The 21,101-nt window shown below is 37.5% G+C and overlaps 1 gene segment (V, D, J or C); it reads left to right on the top strand.

The window, feature by feature from the left end:
* Positions 1-941: 941 nt before the first annotated feature.
* LOC120103443 (Ig heavy chain V region TEPC 1017-like) lies at positions 942-19,143 on the top strand. The segment is given in 5 exon segments: positions 942-1,032; positions 1,149-1,464; positions 15,058-15,230; positions 18,786-18,871; positions 19,051-19,143. Coding segments are annotated over 5 exon segments (708 nt in total).
* The last annotated feature ends 1,958 nt before the right edge of the window (positions 19,144-21,101 follow it).

The following is a 21,101-nucleotide window of genomic DNA, read 5'->3' as shown; positions in this document are numbered from 1 at the left end:
GAATTGAGAGAGGTTCCACAACCATCAAATCCTTAGAGGAATTGGAGAGAGTAGAGGTCCTATAACCATGAGCCTGTATACCCTGTAAAGAATGTTCTGCTTCCTATTCTAATTACAGCAAAAGAATATATACTTAATTGAAGACATTTAAAATAGCATGTACCTCCAGTATGTTACTTAATACAGACCAAAGAAAAATACTCCATATATGAATGAACAAAGTTTAATATGTCATTCTAGATCAAATAATAATCCCTTATGTTAGTACAGTTTATTTAATATACATTGCCTTTTCAGTTATTAATATAAAACTTGAGGCCTTCTTCATATTATGCCCTCCCACCATCCTATGTCTGAAGCTCAGTTTTGCTACTCTAGTTTATTGTGTAATCCATTATTCATTGGTCTTTATATTCATTTCCCTAAAATTATCAAATTGTAATTTTCATTCCATAAACTTCAATGAATTCATCATAAATACCTGGTATGATAAACAGTAAAGTGGGCATGTAAAAATTGCATAAAACTGTGACTGGGCAGATTGCTGAGTGGTTAGAGTACTAGTTAGCCTTCCAGAGGACACATGTTCAATTCCCATTATCCATGTGAAAGCGTGCAAATCTCTGCCACTCTAAGTCTCCTCTAAGAAATATGAAATACATCTATAGGCCAAGTAAAACTGAACATAAAATTTCAAAATTAAATTAATTTTTAAAAAGGACAAATGCAAATTAAAGCTGTAGAAATATTATTCATAACACATAAAGAATATTTTAATGAAATATGGTATGATACTTCATTTTCTCTCAGACATTTGCACTATTTATTGCAATCTCTATGGCACATGCAGCAGACAAAAGATATAGCAGAAATATATGCAAATAAGTTCCTCCCCTCTTCATTAAAACCTGCCTAGCGCTGACCCTGAAATTCAGGCAGAAACATCAAGCCCTGTTTTCCCACTCAGCACTGACAACAGAACATTAAGCATAATGTTGTTGAAGTTGGTTTTCATGATTGCTCTTTTTCAAGGTAAATATGGGTAACAAACAATAGTGCATGAGTTTTCATATGTGAGAATGACAGTGAGCATGTGTGACAGTTTTTTCCTTTTTTTTTTTTTTGATCAGTATACTTTCTGTTTACAGGTGTGCACTGTGAGATGCAGCTTGTTGAGTCTGGTGGAGGATTGGTGCAGCCTAATGGGTCATTGAAACTCTCATGTGCTGCCTCTGGATTCACCTTCAATACCTATGATATGAGCTGGGTCAGCCAGTCTCCAGGAAAGGGTCTGGAATTGGTTGCTGGCATAAGCATTAAGAGTTATAATTATGCAACCTTTTATGCTGATTCCGTGAAAGGCAGATTCACCATCTCCAGAGATGATTCACAAAGTATGGTCTACTTGCAAATGAACAACCTGAAAACTGAGGACACAGCATTGTATTACTGTACAGCAGCACAGTGAGAGGTCTTTATTGTGAGAATAGACAATAACCTCCAGTTCAGATACTGATGACCTGCAGGAGGTGCTCAGTAAACATAGATCACAGATCAGTAGCAATTTACATGCACACATATTTGATATTTTACTGTTCTATCTGCATGCTGTATCTGATGTCTTTTTGTGGGTCTTCATCTTTACAGCAATAGACTTTACAAATTTGATCACGTCTTGAGATATAAAGTTTAGAGTTCACTGTTTTGAGTATCATATTTTATACCATATTCATCAATAAATCCTTCTATTTGACAACAGAGAGTACTGTCAGGAGTTCAGAGGGCACAGGAACCATGGAGCAGACTCAGATGAGACACTTACGGTGTCCATTTGCATCCAGTGCAGGGGCTATCCCACAGCACTCCAGACCCAAAACCTATCCATAGTTTCCTGGCGTCCCAGGGGTGCTCTAACAATTAAGCCCACTTTTCCTCCACTGACTATCCAAGGAGATATCTTTCAGGAGCATGCAGAATACAAGAGAGTCTGGATGGCCTGAGAGAGGAACAGTCCTCCTTGTATCCAATGTTGCCCAGAGCTAAAGCTGTCCCACAACTTTCCAGATCTAAAATCTGCAGAGAAGTGCTGGTCTTCTAGAAGTGCTCTCACTTCTAAGAACACAGGCTCACACATCCACAGAAGGGATAAGCTCCAGTCAGACAGGGCAAGACGAAATAACATCAGAGATACCCAGATGTCAAGAGTCCAGGGCAATAGCATAAGCAACAGACACCAAGACTACTTGGCATCATCAGTGGAGAGTTTTCCCACAACAGCATGTACTGGATATTCCAACACACAGTAAGGGAAAGATTTAGATTTAAAATCACATCTCGTAATGGTGAAAGAGGACTTTACAGTGAACTTCAATAACTTCCTCAAAGAAATACAGGAGACCACTGATAAACAGGTATAATCCCTTACAGAAGAAGCACAACAATCCCATAAAGAGTTACAGGAACACTCAACCAAACAGCAGAAGGAATTGAACAAAAACATACTGGATCTTAAAATAGAGATATAAACAATAAAGAAATCACAAAGAGGAACAACCCTGTAGAGATACATAACATGAAAAAGGTCAGGAGTCTTTATGCAAGCCAAGAGAAAAAAAATATGAAGATAGAATCTCAGGGGGAGAAGATATCATAACAAATATTGACACAATAGTCAAAGAAAATGCAAAAGCAAAAAAGCTCTGAATTCAAAGCATTCAGGAAATCCAGGACACAATGTGAAGACCAAATCAAAGATAATAGGTATAGAAGAGAGCAAAGAATTCCAACTTAAAGGGTCAGTAAACATCTTCAAAAAAATTATAGAAGAAAACTTCCCTAACCTAAAGAAAAGAGAAGCCAATGAACATACAATAAGCCTACAGAACTCCAAAAACACTGGACATAAAATGAAACTCCTTCTGTCATGTAAAAATCAAAACACCAAATGCACAAAACAATGAAAGAATATTAAAAGCAGTGTGGGAAAAGGGTCAAGTAACATATAAAGGAAAACCAATTAGAATTACACTAGATTTCTCAGCACAGACTCTAAAAGCCAGAAGATTCTTGGTAAATATCATACAGACCCTACATAAAGACCCTAAGAGAACATGAATGCTAGCCCAGGCTTCTAGAGCTAGCAAAAGTCTTAGTTAAGATACATGAAGGAAATAAAATATTCCATGACATAAACAAATTTGCACAATATTTTCCCACAAATCCAGGACTACAAAGGATAATAGATGAAACACTCCATCACAAGGTGGAAAACTACAAACTGGAAAAGCCAAGAAAACAATATTCTTTCAAAAAACCCAAAAAAGTTAGTCACACAAATATATTTCTACCTATAACAACAAAAATATCAGGAAACAACAATCCTTGGTTCCAATTATCTCTCTACATCAGTGGAATCATTTCGCCAATAAAAAGACATAAACTAACTGGCTAGATATACAAACAGGACCCAGTGTCTTGCTGCATGAAGGAAAGATACCTCAGTGAAAATGACAAGTCCTATCTCAGAGTAAAAGTCTGGAACGTATTTCCAAGCAAATGGTGCAAAGAAATAACCTTGATCAGCCATTTTAATATTTAATCAAATAAAAGTTCAAACAAAAGTTATCCAAAAAAAGTAAGGCCAATAAATTCTCAAAAAAGAAAAAAAACCTACCAAAATGAACTCTCAAATATGAACATCTATGTCCCAAAACAAGGACATACATATTCAAGAAAAGAAACTAAAATTCAAAGCACACATTGCTCCGCACACAATAATAGTGGGAGACTTCAGCACCCCACTCTCAGTATGTACAGATCATGAAAATTGAAAATAAACAGAGACACGGTGAAACTAAAAAGTTATGAACCAAATGGATTTAACAGATATCTATAGAACATTTCATCTTTAAAAAAATGCATATAGCTTCTTCTCAGCACTTCATGGTACGGTCCCCAAAATTGAACAAATTTGTAGTCACAAAACAGGACTTAATGGATACAAGAAGATTGACTTAATTCCCTATATCCTATCAGATCAACACAGACTAAGGCTCATCTTAATTAATAACAAAAATGAAAGAAATCTTACTTATACATTGAGCTCTACTCAGTTATAATTTGGTCAAGAAAGAAATAAAGAAAGATAGTACATATATTTTAGAATTGAATGAAAATAAAGGAACAATATACCAAAACTTATGGGACATGGTGAAAGCAGTGTTAAGAAAAACACTCATAGCTTTCAGTGATTCCAAACAGAAACTTAGAGGGGATACAGTAACAACTTGACAGCACAATCGAAAGCTTTATAACAAAGAGAAATAAATACACTCAAGAGGAATAGATATCAGGAAATGATCAAACTCAGAGCGGAAATCTAAAATACCAAAACATAAAGAAGTACATAAATAACTAACAAAACCTGGAGCTGGTTCATTGAGAAAATCAAGAAGATAGATAGTGCCTTAGACAAACTATCAGAAAACACAGGAACAGTATCGAAATTGACATAATCAGAAATGAAAAGGGAGACATAAAACTATTTGAGGTAACTCAAAAAATCATCAGATCCTCAGATGTAAGCCTATAGTCAACAAAACTGAAAAATCTGGATGAAATGGACAAGTTTCTAGAGAAATATCAATTACCAAAGTCAAAGCAGGATGAGATAAATCATGTGAACAGGCTCATATGCCCTATGAAAATAGGAAAAGTCATTAATAGTTTCGCAACAAGAAATACCCAGGACAAATAGGTTTAGTGCAGAATTCTATCAGAACTCTGAAGAAGACCTAAAACCAATATTCTTCAAACTATTCCACGAAATAGAAACAGAAAGACGACCATTCCAATTCATTCTATGAAGACAAAATTATGCTTATATCTAAGTCACACAAAGTCACAACATAGAAAGAGAAATTCCAACCTATTTCTTTACAAAGATCAATGAAAAATAATTATAAAATCTTTGCAAACAAAATCCAATAACATGTGAAAACAATCATCAATCATGATCAAGAGGGTTTAATCCCAGTGATGTAGGTGTGGTTCAATATATGTAAATCCATCAACATGATCCATTATATAAACAAACTTAAAGAAAAAACCCACATGTTAAAACAACCCCATTAGATGCTAAGAAAGCATTTGACAAATCCAAAACCCTTTCAGGTTAAAAGACATGGAAGAATCAGGAATTCAAGGCCCGCATCTAAATATACTGAAGTAATATACAGCAAACCAGAAGTCAACATCAAACAAAATGCAGAGAAATTTGTAGCAATCTCATTAAAGTCAGGGACTAGAGAAGGCTGCTTACTCTCCCCCTACCTGTTGAATATAGTATTCAAATTCCTAATCAGAGCAATTAAACAACACAAAGAGGTCAAAGGAATACAAATTGGAAAGGAAAAATTCAAAATAATCACTATATGTATATGATAGGATAGTATTCTTAAGTGACCCCCAAAAAAAATCCACTAGAGAACTTCTGCAGCTGATAAACAACTTCTACAATGTGGCTTGATGTAAAATTAACTCAAAGCATTAGCCTTCCTCTACTCAAAACATACACAGGTTGAGAAAGAAATTAGGGAAATTATACCCTTCACAATAGTCACCAATAATATAACATACCTTGGTGTGATTATAGCTAAGCAAGGGAAAGAGCTTCATGAAAAGAAACTTCAAGTATCTGAAATAAGAAATTGAAGGTGTTGGATGACAGCACCCATGCTCATGGTTTGGCAGGTTTAATATAATAAAAAAAAAGCCACCCCTCTGTCTGTAATCTATAGATCAATGCAATCCCCATCAAAATTCCTAGTCAAATCCTCATAGAATTAGAAAAAGCAATTTGCAAATTCCTTTGAAATATCCCAAAACCCAGTATACCAAAACTATTCTCAGCTATATAAGATTGTCTCTACTAATCACCATCCCTGAACTTAAGCTGTTTTACAGAGCAATAGTGATAAAAACGATATGGTATTTGTACAGAGACAGGAAAGTATATCAACATAATAGAATTGAAGATGCAGGAAAAAACTCATAGACCTATGGTCACTGGATCTTTGACAAAGTAGCTAAAACCATGCAGTGAAAAAACCAGCATTTTCAACAAATTGTTCTGGTTCAACATGTTGTCAGTGTTCTCCATGTAGAAACATGCAAAATGACCAATTCTAATTTCCTTGTGGAATGCTCAAGTTAAAGAACATGAAGGACCTCCACATAAAGAGAAATACACTGAAATAAATAGAAGAGATTGTTGGGGAGAGACTTGGCCACATGAGCATGTGGGAAGTTTTCCTGTACATAACACCCTTGATGTATGCTCTAAGATCAAGAGACAACAAATGGGGTCTCAAAAATTGTAAAGCTTCTGTAAGACAAAAGACACTGTCAATAGTACAAAACAGCAAACAACTGATTGGGAAAATAGCTTCACCAAGCCTATATCTGATAAAGCACTAATATCCAATATATAAAAGAGCTAGAGAAGTTTGACTTCCCAAGAATCAAATAACCCTATTAAAATTATGTTCAGAGCTAATTAAAAAAATGTCAACTGAGGAATATTGAATAGCCCTGCAGCTCCTAAAGAGATGTCAACATTCTTAGTCATCAGGAAAATGCAAATCAAAATCACACAGAGATTCCACATCACTACAGTCAGACTGGCTAAGATCAAAATCTCAGGTTACAGCAGATGCAGGTGAGGATATGGAAAAAAAAGGAACACCCCTCCAGGTTTGATGTTATTGCATGCTGTTACTACCTCTCTGTAAATCAGTCTAGTAATTCCTCAGAAAATTGAACATAGTACTATTCTAAGACACAGCTATATCATTCCTGGGCATATACACAAATGATGTTCCAACATATAGCAAGAGCACATTCTCCACTATTTTCATAGCAGCCTTATTTTAATAACCAGAAACTGAAAGAACAGTGATGTTTTTTTTTCCTACAGAGGAATGGACAAGGAAAATATGGTACATTTAAACAATGTTCACTCCGCTATTAAAACAATGGCAACATTAAATTTTTGGCAAATCAATTTAGCTAGAAAATATCATCCTGAGTGAGCTTAAAACAAGAACACAAAAAGAACACACATGGTGTGCACTCATTGATGAGTGGATATTTGCCCAAAATCTCAGAATACCCAAGAAACATTCTACAGACCATATGAAGCTCAAGAAGAAGGGAAATCAAAATGTGAATGCTTCAGTCCTTCTTAGAGTGGGAAAAAGAATACTCATGGGATGAAATACAGCAACATAAAATGGTAGAGAAGGGACTGAAGGAAAGGCCATGTAGAAACTGTTAACCACGGGATCCATTCCATATGCAGTCTCCATACCCACACAGTTTTGTGTATGCCAAGAAGTGCATGGTGACAGACACCTGATATTGCTGTCTCCTGAGTGACTCTGCCAGAGCCTGACAAATACGCAGGTAGAGCCTAGCAGCCAAACAATTGTAGTAATGGGGTCCCCAATTGCGGTGTTAGAAAAAGGATTGAAAGAGCTGAAGGGTTTTGCAACCATACAGGAAGAGATGCAGAATCAACCAAAAAGACTCCCCAGAACTCCCAAGGACTAAATAACCAACCAAAGAGTACACATAGAGTGACCCATGTCTCCAACCATATATCTAGGAGAGGATGTCCTTTTAGGGCATTGGTGGGAGAAAAGGCTCTTGCTCCTTTGAAGACTTTATGCCTCAGTTTAGGGGAAAGCCATGGCGGGTGTCAGGACAGAATAGTTTTGTGGGGGGAGAGAGCACACATATAGAACCAGGGAAGGGAGATAGGGTCATGGGTTTCCAGAGGGGAATCTGAGAAATGGGATAAAATTTGAAATTTCTCTAAGCCCTGTGCTGGCAATGGCTATTAGAATCTGAGACTGAGAGTCAGTCTCACATTCAAGTGTACACCAATCACTGACACTTTGTATTTCCTTCTACATGATTTTAATATATGTTTTCTGCATTCTGTATAGAAACTGATCAAACCAATACAAGTGCTGTCCTTATTATAAAACATGTATATAAAGAGAAAATTCAATAAAAGAAATAAAATGAAATCATGAATATTTCAGGTAAATGAATAGAACCAGAAAAAGAACATCATGCTAAGTGAGGTAACTCAGACCCAGAAAAAACTAATAGTTCATGTAATTATATGTTAAAAATTAATGGATTTAGAGCTGTGGTGGGGTATTGTGGGTTCTCTAGGAGTAGAAATATGTATAGATGAGGGTAAGACCTTCTGAAAACCATGGCTGCAAACAAAAAGAAAAAAATTTAGAAGAACAAACAGTACAGGTAACATGCTTTGCTGATTCACCTATATGAAACTGGCTAAGACCTAAAAATATCTCTTTTCAGAACTTCTTATATAAAACGGCAATGGATCATGTTGGCCACAGTGTCCTCAAGATTCATCAATTCATCCTTTCATAAAACATTAATGAAGATTTATACTACAATTTACTTATATGATCAAACTACCTTATAAACAAGTCCTTTGCCCACTGAAACAAGGAGCAAAATGTTCGTCCTTAGCTGACCTGTGCAGCTTGTCCATCCCATGCAAATACCTTTATACAACTAAACTTTGGTTGTGAAGTTTACATATCAGAGAATGAAACCTCAAGAAGGAAGATGGGACAGGATTTATCCTTGGAGATGGTATGATGATCTGCTGCTCCAGGTCCCTGCATGATTCTGCCTCCAGTGATGTTATTTCCAGTGACTTGCTTTGGGAACAGCTTCCCTAAGGGATGCTAAAATCTGATGACCTTGGCTCATCCAGTTTTACAGAGGCTTCCAGTCAGGACTTCAATTAAGCCATGCAATTTCTTAACACCTTATGACTGAATGACAAATAAGTAAAGCTAAGTAGTTTTATATTAACTTACCATTTTTTCAATTTCCTTTTGGGCCCCATACAGAAAATTTCCACTCCAATTCAGCAGGAAACTATTTTAACTAGACTGTTGTTCTAATCTCTTACATTTGGATAGATGGTTTTCAGCTATTTTATAAATATGTGCTATTATTTTAAGGGATAATTTAAAAATAATTTTGATCTTGTACAGGAAAGACATGAAATAGGGAGCTTAGAGGAGCACAGAAGACTATGTGTCCTTCAGACTTCATGCTGTTATTGATCGACCTTTGGCTTGTTATACTGATGAGTAGATATGCATTCTGAGGATATAAAGCAGAAGTGACTGATTTTTTTCTATACAAAAGTTTAATTTTTTTATTCTTTTAAGACTTTTATAAGAAAACCTGGCTGGCAAAATTTTGTACTGCTTATACTTTGTTAATTTATAAAAAGTTGCTTAGTTATGCATGCATGTGTATTATGGTGAATAATTTGTTTTTCTACCTGTAGTACATAATGTTTTTTCATGTCAAGTTGTTAGGGAGCATACTCTTTTTTTCCATAATCACTCATTAGGTTATAAAATGAAATGTATTCACATTATAATTTCCATAATACTGAAAGATTTTGTTGGGACATGAAAACTCTGTGTAAGAGGGCAGTGGTCATGGAAATAATGTTGTTTGACCCAGATCATTGAGTATGCTCCATCTACCAAACATGAGTGCAGATGCATGTATATAAATTGTGTGAAGCTTTGCTAGGTCTACTCAAAAAGTGAATGTTTTGAATCTATATATGTATGTGTGTGTATGTATGTATGTATGTTTGTATGTATGTATGTTTTTATGTCTGTACCTATGTGTGTGAGTGAATTTGCTGAAGCTTGCATGCACATTGGACTTTGGTGAAGTTTGCTTCATCCAGACAATGGGTGTAGTTGTGTGTGTGTGTGTGTGTGTGTGTGTGTGTGTGTGTTTGTGTTTGTGTGTGTTTGTGTTTGTGTGTGTGATTCTTTCCCCATTTTTATGTCATTTTATTGTCCTTGTGCATTCTACAAGGAGATTTTTCATGACACTCTTTTGGATGCCCTCAGGGATACTTAATCTGCCTCTCAGGGAGTACTTTCTGGATCCTACCAACTTGCAGACTCTACATCCATTCTCAATTTACTCTGGATATCAAATTTTGTAGTTCTCAATTTAGTTTGCTGGTGCTTGTGAAATTATGAAGCATGAATTGATGATTTAATTTTTTTCTAACAGTTTTTCCCTCTGCATTGAATTTGTCCCCAATGTCATTTGATGAGCAGGAAGACCCTATTGGCCTGCAACACCTATTGGAAATACACATTAAATATAATCTCACAGTGCCTATATCTGTATTTTAAAAATAAAAACACCTTTTTATTGTTTGTTTGTGAATTTCAAGTCATGCATCCAAATCTCACACATTTCCCTCAACCTTCATACAAGCCCTTTGCGCTTTCAACATTCTTCCTCTAAAAAGAAAATGTCTCTGTTTAAATGCTGCAGTTGTGGTACCCACAGTACCATTTTGTTCACATTTCTCTACTTGCAAGTGTTCACTGCAATTACTTGTTGACCTTGTATGAGGTAAAATCTCTAGCTTTTTTTTTACAAACAAACACTAGAAACTCATTAGAACTCCTCTCCTTTGGCGCAATAACTCCCATTCTTGTCCTGTGTCATGGAATTCCTGTAGATCCATGCATTATAGCAGTTCTTTGATGGGGTATATGTTGTAGTGGATCACTTTAAATCACATCATCTGGGAATGAAAGGTCTCTTTCCCAGTCATGCCACCAGTTTTCTAGCTCTCACACTAAGTACCAGCCCACCTGCAACCCCAAATACAGGGCCACTGCTACTATGCTGCCAAGGTGTGGTAAAGGGAGCATCCTCCCAAATATTGCAGATGGTGATGGTGAGGCTAGCGCTCCTGATCTCATAATCACAGTGTCAACTCTCTCCCTTCCTGCAGGGAAAGAGGGGTGATGTGGGTGGAGGAGGTCTCATACTTGTTCACACCACACCAAAGAAGACAAGTGACAGAGCTAGCTTTCCCATGCTTATATCCTAGTCGCCTGTTCATTGGCCACTTCCACAATGTGTGGGGCCTGCCCCCCTGAGTAGTGCAGATTCCCATGCATGAGGTCATCTATCCTGTCCTATTGCCACCAGGGCCAGCTCTTACACATTATCCAGGCTCTGAGTATGGTCAATACTGCACAGTCCTCAGGCATCAAGTCCCTGGGAGGAAAGCAGATCAGTAATTTCTACCTTTGTTCTTTGTTAGTAAGGATGCTACAATTTGGAGCACTATAAAGCAGTTCAGTAGAATATTCAGGAGTGCTGGGTTATTTAGATCCAATTTTACGGTAATATTTTCTATTTTTTTTAGCCTGTATTGGCAGAGTGCTTTTTATCTACCTTTGTGGAAAGTTTTGTTGGATTAAATTTACACAAATAATTTTAAAACCACATAGTCCACATTTCCAGATTTGTTCTCAGGGACTTCAGAAAAATGTTCAGGAAAAATGTCTACATTCATTGCATCTTGTATCACAGATTTGAAACATCTTCCTTTTATGTATTCCATGGAGAAAGCATTTAAAATGCAACATCTTAGTTATAGATGAAATTCTTTCTCAGTCGAGTCTGTTGACTGCCTTTCCAATGTGAAGGAACCAGGATTCCTTGCACCTCTGGTCTTCTGGCCACTTCTAAATCTGGCAGTTCAGGCTCTGTATTGTTCTTTATTAAGAATTTTGGTTTCTTAATTAATCCCTGTCATGTGAATATGTTTTCTTTTAATCCCAATTATTTGATGTGGGTATGTTAAGTTTATCCTCAGGCATTTTCAATAATTCTCTTGTACTCTATGAGGGGCATGATTTTGCTGGATTTAGATATAATTATAGAGACTGTCGGGGAGAGAATAAATTCCAGAGCCCTGAGGGCGCTGGTTGCTCTCATTGAACTGCTCCTGGTCCCTGTTGCTCCTGGTTGCTTTACTTGATGTTTGTCAAATAATAATGAGCAATGAGATTAGAAGAAGAAAACATTATAAATATGAGTATTGGACTGCTGCAAGAGCCTTACAATCTGTATCAACATGAAAGTTCATAGCCTAAAGAAATCTATTTCTCCTTTCTCATCTAACCTTCTTTTTCTCTTATTGATTGTTGATGTATTGAAAATGATCAGGTTACAATAAAGTTTGAAAGGTATGTAAATATATAATAAGTCATAAAGTAGCTAAAAAGATATCAACACTATCCATTCCAGGATTATTTGCCACTTGTAGAACCTTAATATTATTATCCTTTCTTTATTGAGGATATTTGTGATGACATTTGAATCTCATGGACTACATGTCAAGTGTTATTTTTATCACAACATGCTTAATTTAATCGTAGATGAAATGACATTGCAACTCTTTAACCTTAAAAAAAATGTAAGCCTTGCTTTACTGCATGTATTCATACATACCATACCCTAAGCATTCTGTGTAATCAATTGACCTGCCCCATTCTGCATTCAGATTACTTTATTACAGTGTTGCTACAATGCTGTGGTACATAAATGTTCATGTTTTAGATACATCTTGATATCATTATCTGTTAAATTTTTGAAAATATGAAAATGTTTTCATCATAAAATTGTGCCTATTTTTTGTGTAACTTTGTTTAATGAAATCAGCAGTTTTTTCAAAAATTTTCCCTATATTCAGTCATGTTTATTTCGAAAACTCACAATGAACACTGTCCAAAGATATGTTATTCATATTCTTTCTAATTTCTACAACATCCATGTGAACAAGAACAAAGAAGAATTCTCTCTGCATTAATATCTCTGAAGCATTAAAGATAATTTCCAGGAAGGGAAGACTTCCAGCATCCTCTGCCCACAAGGCCCTACTCCCAGATGCTTAACATCTGTTAGAACTGTGCAGAAAAACCATTTTACTGTGCCCAGAGGTTTTGTTATCTGATGCTGTTTATAAAGTGGTCAGAAACAGAGGGCAGTATAAAGTTGAAGCTACTGATGTAGAATAAATAGAAATTTCAAATATGAGACAGAAAACTAACATTAGTAAAGTTAATGAAATATCACTTTCTTTCATGTAATTATCGAATGCCAACCTGCAGATGGCACATAATCTTCCTTGGTGTATTTATATAATACTTGTGATATTTGTTGTATACTAAATACCTAGGTCTTGCAGTGTAGAACTACTTTCCATAGGAATCATAAGTGAACTTTTGTGAGATCTTCTGTCTTTCCTATCACAAAATGAATCCTCCTAAGTTAATAAAAGTTAAGTCTGGGATCAGAGTCAACACCTGAAAAGGGAATGCAAAACTCTGATGGCTTCATCTGATCCTGTGTTCAAAAGTCTAAGCTGGGCCTGGATTTTCAATTGTGTATAGCCATGGACAGAATTACTTCCACATTCTTCCTGCTGATTGTCCCTTCATTTGCATGCTTTGTAAGGGATGAACTTTTCTTTTCTCATCCTATTTCAACCTTCTGTTCTGATGTTTTTCCTTATATAGCTGTCTTGTCTTGTGTTAACCTGAAGGACTCTTGCTCCAGGATGCTGCAGTCCTTATTGACTCTGACCTACATTTTCTCTGATTTATCACTGACTACTTCTAGCATGGATTTGACCTGATTCTGTAAGCCCTCAGAAAAGGGTCTGGACTATCGTATATACATTTGGAGGGATGATGGTAAGTATTACAAACTTTCCATGAAAACCTGGCTCATAATTTACTCAAATAGCTTCAACAATCAGATATTACTACAAGATGACCAGAGTAGATAGTACAGATACTACCACTTATTTCTCTGCTTAAAAGGATATTGACACTGCCTTGGTTTTCAGCTATACAATATTTGAGAATGGTTCTCAGCACTGTGTTTTTCTTTTAGAAATCAGTTTTGGAGGTAGCACACATTTCCTGCTGACTTTTGGGGTTTCCTATTTGCTTTTATCTTCACAGCTCTGGCTTCCTGTTATATAACCAAAGTCACTTTTAAAACTTGTTCAGGAATGACAATCTTTTTTTTTTAAAAATAAACGGTGTCTGTTCTCTAACAAGTGTGTTCAGGGAAGTGGATAAACTCTCTTTGTCCTAAAATTCTCATAACAGCAAATTCAAAATTATTTTAATGTTCACTTTCAGTAAGCTATTTACTATGGAAAGATTGACAAATTTGAATAAGCATTTATAAATTGAATCACTGAGTGAAGGGGCTCTATGCTAACCTTTTTATATACACATTTTAGAAGAAATGGTTAGGGTGAGGTCTGTTCTTCCACAGGACCCACATCCAATTCCTATCATCCACATCTAATCTTGGAAATGTCTTCTACTCTATGTCCCCTCTAAGAAATATGAAATCCTCACACATATAGTCAAAATAAAAATGCACAAAAAATTTCAGACATAAATTAATTTTTAAAAAAGACAAATAATAATTAAGTACTGATTAATAATTTCAAAATATTATTTTAAATACATAATGAATACTTCAATAAAATCATAGTAATGTCACTTCATTTTCTTTCAGACATTTGTACTGTTGGTTGCGGTCCCTAAGGCTCACAAAGCAAAACCTAGAAATAGCAGAAAGATATGCAAATAGTCCCACCCCTGCTCATTAAAATTAGCCCAGCCCTTACCTGAAATCCAGGCAGAAAATTCAAGCACTTTCTTACCATTCAGTGTTCTGCACGGACAACAGAACATTAAGAATAATGTTGGAACTGAGCTTGGTTTTCATTATTGCCTTTTTTTTAAAGTAATTATGCATAACAAACAATAGTTCATGCATGAGTTGTCACATGTGAGAATGACAGTTAGCATGTGTGACAGTTTTTTTGATCAGTATTCTTTCTGTTTGCAGGTATACATTGTAAAGTGCAGCTTGTTGAGTCTGGTGGAGGATCGGTGCAGCCTAAAGGGTCATTGAAACTCTCATGTGCAGCCTCTGGACTCACCTTCACTACCTATGACATTAGCTGGCTCCAGCAGTCTCCAGGAAAGGGTCTAGAATGGGTTGCTGCAGTAAGAAGGAAAAGTTATAATTATGTAACATATTATGCTGATTCACAACCTCCAGAGATGATTCACAAAGCATAGTCTACCTGCAAATGAATAACCTGAAAACTGAGGAAACAGCCATGTATTACTGTGCGTCTGCACAGTGCAAAGACTCTATTGTCAACATAGACAGAAATCTCCATTTCAGATACCCATTACCTGCAGGGGGCACTCAGTACACACAGAACACAGGTCAGTAGTGATTTACTTGCACACATATTTGATACTTTATTGTTGTATCTGGACTATCCATCTGATGTCTTTTTGGTGGTTGTTCAATTTTATAACTATAAGCTCTAGAAATTGAAAACATCTCAAAAATAAAGTTTAGAGTTCACTCTTTCGAGTGACAAATATTAAAACAAATATAGGACCAAACCCTTCTATTTGAAAACAGAGAGGCCTGCAAGCAGTTCACAGGGAAAGGATCCATGTAGGAGCCTGGAATGGGACACTTCCGATATTCATCTGCACCCAGGGCTAGGGCTTTCCCACAGCCCTCTGTGAAAAACTTAACCACAGAGACCTGGTCTCCCATGAGTGCTCTGACTCCTAGAGAACAGATGCAACCCCATTTTCACTCTGCTGACTGTCCAAGGAGAGACCCACCAGAAGCATGCTGCATGAAGGAGCCTGGGACAGGACCCTTCCTTCCAATATCTTATTGTACCCAGGGCTAAGGCTGTCCCACAAACCCTCTAAACACAAATCTGCAATGAAGAGCTGATCTTCCAGGAGTAATCTAAATTCTAGGATCACAGAACCAGAGGCCCACAGAAAGGACAAGCCCCAGTCAGTGATAGCAAGAACAACTAACATCAGATATAACCAGATGTTAAGAGGCAAGTGCAAGAACATAAGCAACACTACTTTCCATCATCAGAACTCAGTTGCCCCACCAAAGCAATTATTGGATATCCCAACACACCTGAAATCTAGATTTAGATATAAAATAACATATCATGATTATGAAAGAGGTCTTTAAGGAGGAATTAAATATGACCCTTAGAGAAATAAAGGAGAACACAGGAAATCAGGTAGACTCCCTTAAAGAGGAAGACACAAACATCCTTTAAATAGTTAGAGGAAAACTCAACCAAATAGGAGGCAAAGGATGGAAGGAATTGATAAAAGGTGTCAGGAATCTAAAAGTTAGAATCAAAACCACAAATAAATCACAAAGAGAGAAAACCCTGGACAGAAACAGAAAAGAAGCATCAGGAGTCATATTTGCAAGCATCACCAAGAAAATACAAGAGATTGAAGAGAAATCTCAGAGGCAGAAGATACCACAGAAAATATTGACACAATAGTTAAAGAAAATGTAAAAAGAAAAAATCTTAATCACAAACATCCAGGAAATTCTGGACTCAAAAGAACAAACCAAGGATAACTGGTATAGAAGAGAGCAAAGAATTACAACTTGAAGGGCCAGTAAATATCTTCAACAAAATTATAGAAGCAAATTTCTCTAATCTAAAGAACAAGATGCCAATGAACATACAAAAGTCTCTAGAATACCACATATACTGGTCATAAATAAAAATTCCTTCCATCACATAAATATCAAAATACCAAATGCCTAAAACAATGAAAGAATATTAAAAGTAGTGAGGGGAAAATGTCATGTAAAATATAAAGGAAATCCAATCAGAAATACACTAGACTTCTCAACACAGACTAGAAAAGTCACAAGATCCTGAGCAAATGCCACACAGACCCTACACAGAGACCCTAAGCAAACACAAATGCCAGCCTAGGCTATTATATCCAGCAAAATTCTCAGGTAAGATACATGAATAAAAAAAGATATTCCATGACAAAAAAGAATTGCACAACGTCTTACCACAAATCTAGCCCTGGAAATGGTAATATATGGAAAATTCCAACAAAAGGAGGGAAAGTACATCCTGGAAAAAGCAAGAAAAATATTTCTTTCAATAAACCAAAAAGAAGATAAATACACAAATATAATTCCACATCTAACAACAAAAATAACAGGAACCAACAATCATTGGCCCTTAATATCTCTGAAGATTAATGGAATCAGTTCCCCCAACAAATACAGATAAACTAATTGACTAAATATGTGAACAGGATCCAGTATTTTTCTGCATGAAAGAAACACACCTTAATGACAAAAACAGAAACTACCTCAGAGTAAAAGGCTGGGAAAATTTTCCAAGCAAATGGGGCCAAGAAACAAGGTCCAATAGCCATTCCAATTTGAATAATATTACCTTTCAACTAAAAGTTATCAAAAATGTAATGACACTGAAAACATAGGAAAAATCTAAAAAAAAAGTACTCTCAATTATGAACTACTAAATTCAAAGGAAAGGAAACACATCCAAATTCAAGGAAACACATATTCATAAAAAGAGATTTTACTAAAACTCAGAACATACATTTCACCTCACACAATAATAATGGGATACTTCAACATCCCACTCTCAGTAATGGACAGATCATGGAAGTAGAAAATAAAATAAATACAATGAAGCTAAAAAGTTATGAACAAAATGGAATTAACGGATATCTATAGAAATTTACATCCCAATACAATAAAATGTAGCTTCTTCTCAGCACCTCATGGTACCTTCTCCAAAATTGACCAAATAATTGGTCACAAAACAAGAATCAATAGTTACCACAAGAAGATTAACAGAATTCCCTGAATCCTAATTTATCAACATGGACTAAGGCTTGTCTTCAATAACACCAAAGTGACAGAAATCTCACATATGCACGTCAGCTAAACAATACTCTACTCAGTGATAACTGAATCACTGAAGAAATAAAGAAATTAAAGACTTTTTCAAAGATAATGAAAATCAATGCACAACATATCCAAACTTTGGGAACACAACGAAAGCAGTGTTAAGTAAAAGAATCATAGCTCTGAGTGATTCCAAAGAGAAACTTCATAGAGGATATTCTAGCAGCTTGACAGCATAACTGAAAACTCGAGAACAAAATGAATAAATATACCCAAGAGCAGTAGACAGGAAGAAATAATCAAACTCAAAGATGAAATCTATAATATAAAAATATAAAGAAGAATACAAAGAATCAACAAAACCAGGAGCTTTTTCGTTGAGAAAATCAAGAAGATATATAATGCATTAGCCAGACTGTCCAGAGAGCACAGGAATTATTGTCCAAATTAACATAATCAGTAATGAAATAGGAGTCATTACAACATAAATTGTGGTAACTCAAAAAATCATGAGATCCTCTTACATAAGCTATATTCAACAAAACTGGAAAATCTGGATGAAATGGACGATTTTATAGACAAATACAGGTATTAAAGTGTAGTGAGCTGCGTGGCGAAGTAAAGATGGCGCCAACAGCCAGCCCCGTCTGAATGCAAACAACTTACCGCGCATGCACAGGCTTGTCCCCTTGTCAGGGCATCTGTATGATCCGGCACCCTCCTGTGGTGAACAACAGTACTGTGCATGCACGGGGTTTTGCACCTGGAGTCAGTCTGGCTGGGGCGGTACTATGCTAATGGGAGGTTCATGACGCACCAATCTCTGGAGGACAAGTAGCTGGGATGACAGTGGGGTGATAGTGAGGTGACTCGTGCCCCACCAATCCCTGAAAGAATATTAGCATACTGTTGTGTATATAAGGCGAGGGACTTTGCCGCTCGTGGTCACCATGTCAACAATGAAGGGGTCCTGCAGTAAAGGCTGTTGAGAAGAATCCAATCGTGTTGCGTCTTCCTTGCCGGCCGAGGTGGGTGGGACAAGTGGTGGCCTGAGGACATCCTCGTGGATCTCAGAACTCTTCGAATCCAGTACAGCGACGTCGGAAAGTTCCCGGTAATGGACGATAAAGTTCTCTGGAGGTAAGCAGAGAAGATGGAAGCCTTGGGTTAGAGGCTAAAAGGTCTGCAGTCTGCAGCAATGTTGTTTCAAGTTGATCCTTTGTGGGCAGGATTTATAATTTTGTTTCTTTTCTTCTTTGTGTTGTGGATTTGCTTTCTTTTGAATTGCCACAGTCCCGGACCAGAGTGCACTTGCTCGGAATAGCCAACAAGTGCCAGGCTACGGAGTTGGGTGTAAACAAACAGGCCAGCTCGCCCTGCTCCTAAAACCGCTTGTAAATAAGTTCATTGAGTATGGGAAGCTCACATTCCAGCCCACTCCTGACAGCTCTCCAGGAGCTCCTTAATAGGCTAAGCTCAAAGTTGAAAGGAAAATCCTGTCAAGCTTTCTTGATGAATGCGATCGTTGTGCTCCATGGTTTATAGTATCGGGATCTCTTACCTTGCGAGCATGGGACAAATTGGGAAAAGATCTAGATAAAGAAGCCACAGAGGGCAAGCTTAAACCCGGATCAAAGCCTCTTTGGCGGATGGTCCGTGCCTGCTTAGAGGATAAGCGATGTGAGGAAGTCATTAGAACAGGTCAGAAAATCCACGCAGAGCATCAAGAAAATATGTCAGAGGGAGAAAAGGTCCCAGAGGAAGAAAGGAAAAGAAAAGGAGACAAAAGGAACAGAGAGAAGGCAGAGATAAAAAAAAGGGGGCATAATCAGGACCAGGAAATAAATAAGATATATCCCTCCTTAAAAGGACCCCTATTGAAGGAATCAGAGAAAGAACTGGAAGAGCTTGAAGGGGCTCGAGACCCCATATGTACAACAATGCCAAGCAACCAGAGCTTCCAGGGACTAAGCCACTACCTAAAGACTATACATGGACTGACCCTGGACTCTGACCTCATAGGTAGCAATGAATATCCTAGTAAGAGCACCAGTGGAAGGGGAAGCCCTGGGTCCTGCTAAGACTGAACCCCCAGTGAACTAGACTGTTGGGGGGGAGGGCAGAAATGGGGGGAGGGTTGGGAGGGGAACACCCATAAGGAAGGGAAGGGGGGAGGGGGACGTTTGCCCGGAAACGGGGAAAGGGAATAACACTGGGAATGTATATAAGAAATACTCAAGTTAATAAAAAAAAAAGCCTTGATTTAGAAATGTCAGATGAGTCAGAGCTTAATGAGGATGATGAGGCTGATCTTGAGGAAGAGGCTGCTCAGTATGAGAGAGAGAGATGTGATCCGGACTGGCCACATGCTAATGCCACGTGGCAAGGAGGCAGACAATTAGGCAAGAAACCGGTTATACCAACCGCACCTCCGTACAACCCTCAACATAAAAGCAATGTGAAGCCTGCAAAAGGTACTTCCTTTTGCCCAGGCGTATGCAGAGAAATGGGATTAAGTTTCCCAGTATTTTTGGACGCCAATGGGCAATGATATCATGAACCCGTTGACTTTAAGACTATAAAGCAATTGGCAGAATCGGTTAGGACTTATGGTGTCGGTGCAGCTTTTGTTGTGGCTCAAGTTGCGGCTATTGCTAGGTATTGCCTCACCCCTGGGGATTGGCGGAGTCTGGCTAAAGCCTGCCTCTCCTCAGGTCAATACTTGGATTGGAAATCTTTTCTTTTTGAACATGCTAATACTCAGGCTGCCATTTATCTGGCCTCAGGAGTAGACCCTCAGAGACATTGGGACACTGACATGCTATTGGGTCTAGGGAGATTCGTTCTGGACCAGACTGGTTATCCAGAGCAAGTTTATAGCCAAATTAATGAAATAGCCATCAAGGCATGGAAAGCACTGCCTAATAGGGGCCCAGTCTCCGGGAACCTTACCAAGGTTCTGCAAGGACCCACAGAGCCGTTTTCAGACTTTGTGGCCTGCATGATAGAGGCTGCTACCAAGATCTTTGGAGACCCTGATACAGCCATGCCGCTCATTAAGCAGCTAGTGTATGAGCAACGTACAAAAGAATGTAGGACTGCCATAACACCATACAAACATAAAGTTTAGAGATTTGGATGAAAGTCTTTAGGGAACTGGGAGGACCATTGACTAATGCTGGCCTAGCAGCAGCTGTAGTTCAATTAGGGAAAACCGCCACCACGGATACCTGTTTCCTATGTGGCCATAAAGGGCATTATCGAAGACAGTGCCCTGAAAGGAGTAGGGGGAAAATTAGCGATAGACCCAAGCAGCCTGCACTATGACCACGGTGTAAGAAGGG

This window comes from Rattus norvegicus, chromosome 6 (genome assembly GCF_036323735.1).
Source record: "Rattus norvegicus strain BN/NHsdMcwi chromosome 6, GRCr8, whole genome shotgun sequence".
NCBI lineage: Eukaryota > Metazoa > Chordata > Mammalia > Rodentia > Muridae > Rattus > Rattus norvegicus.
The sequence above is the reverse complement of the archived record's forward strand: the minus strand, read 5'-3'. Positions and strand labels throughout refer to the sequence as shown.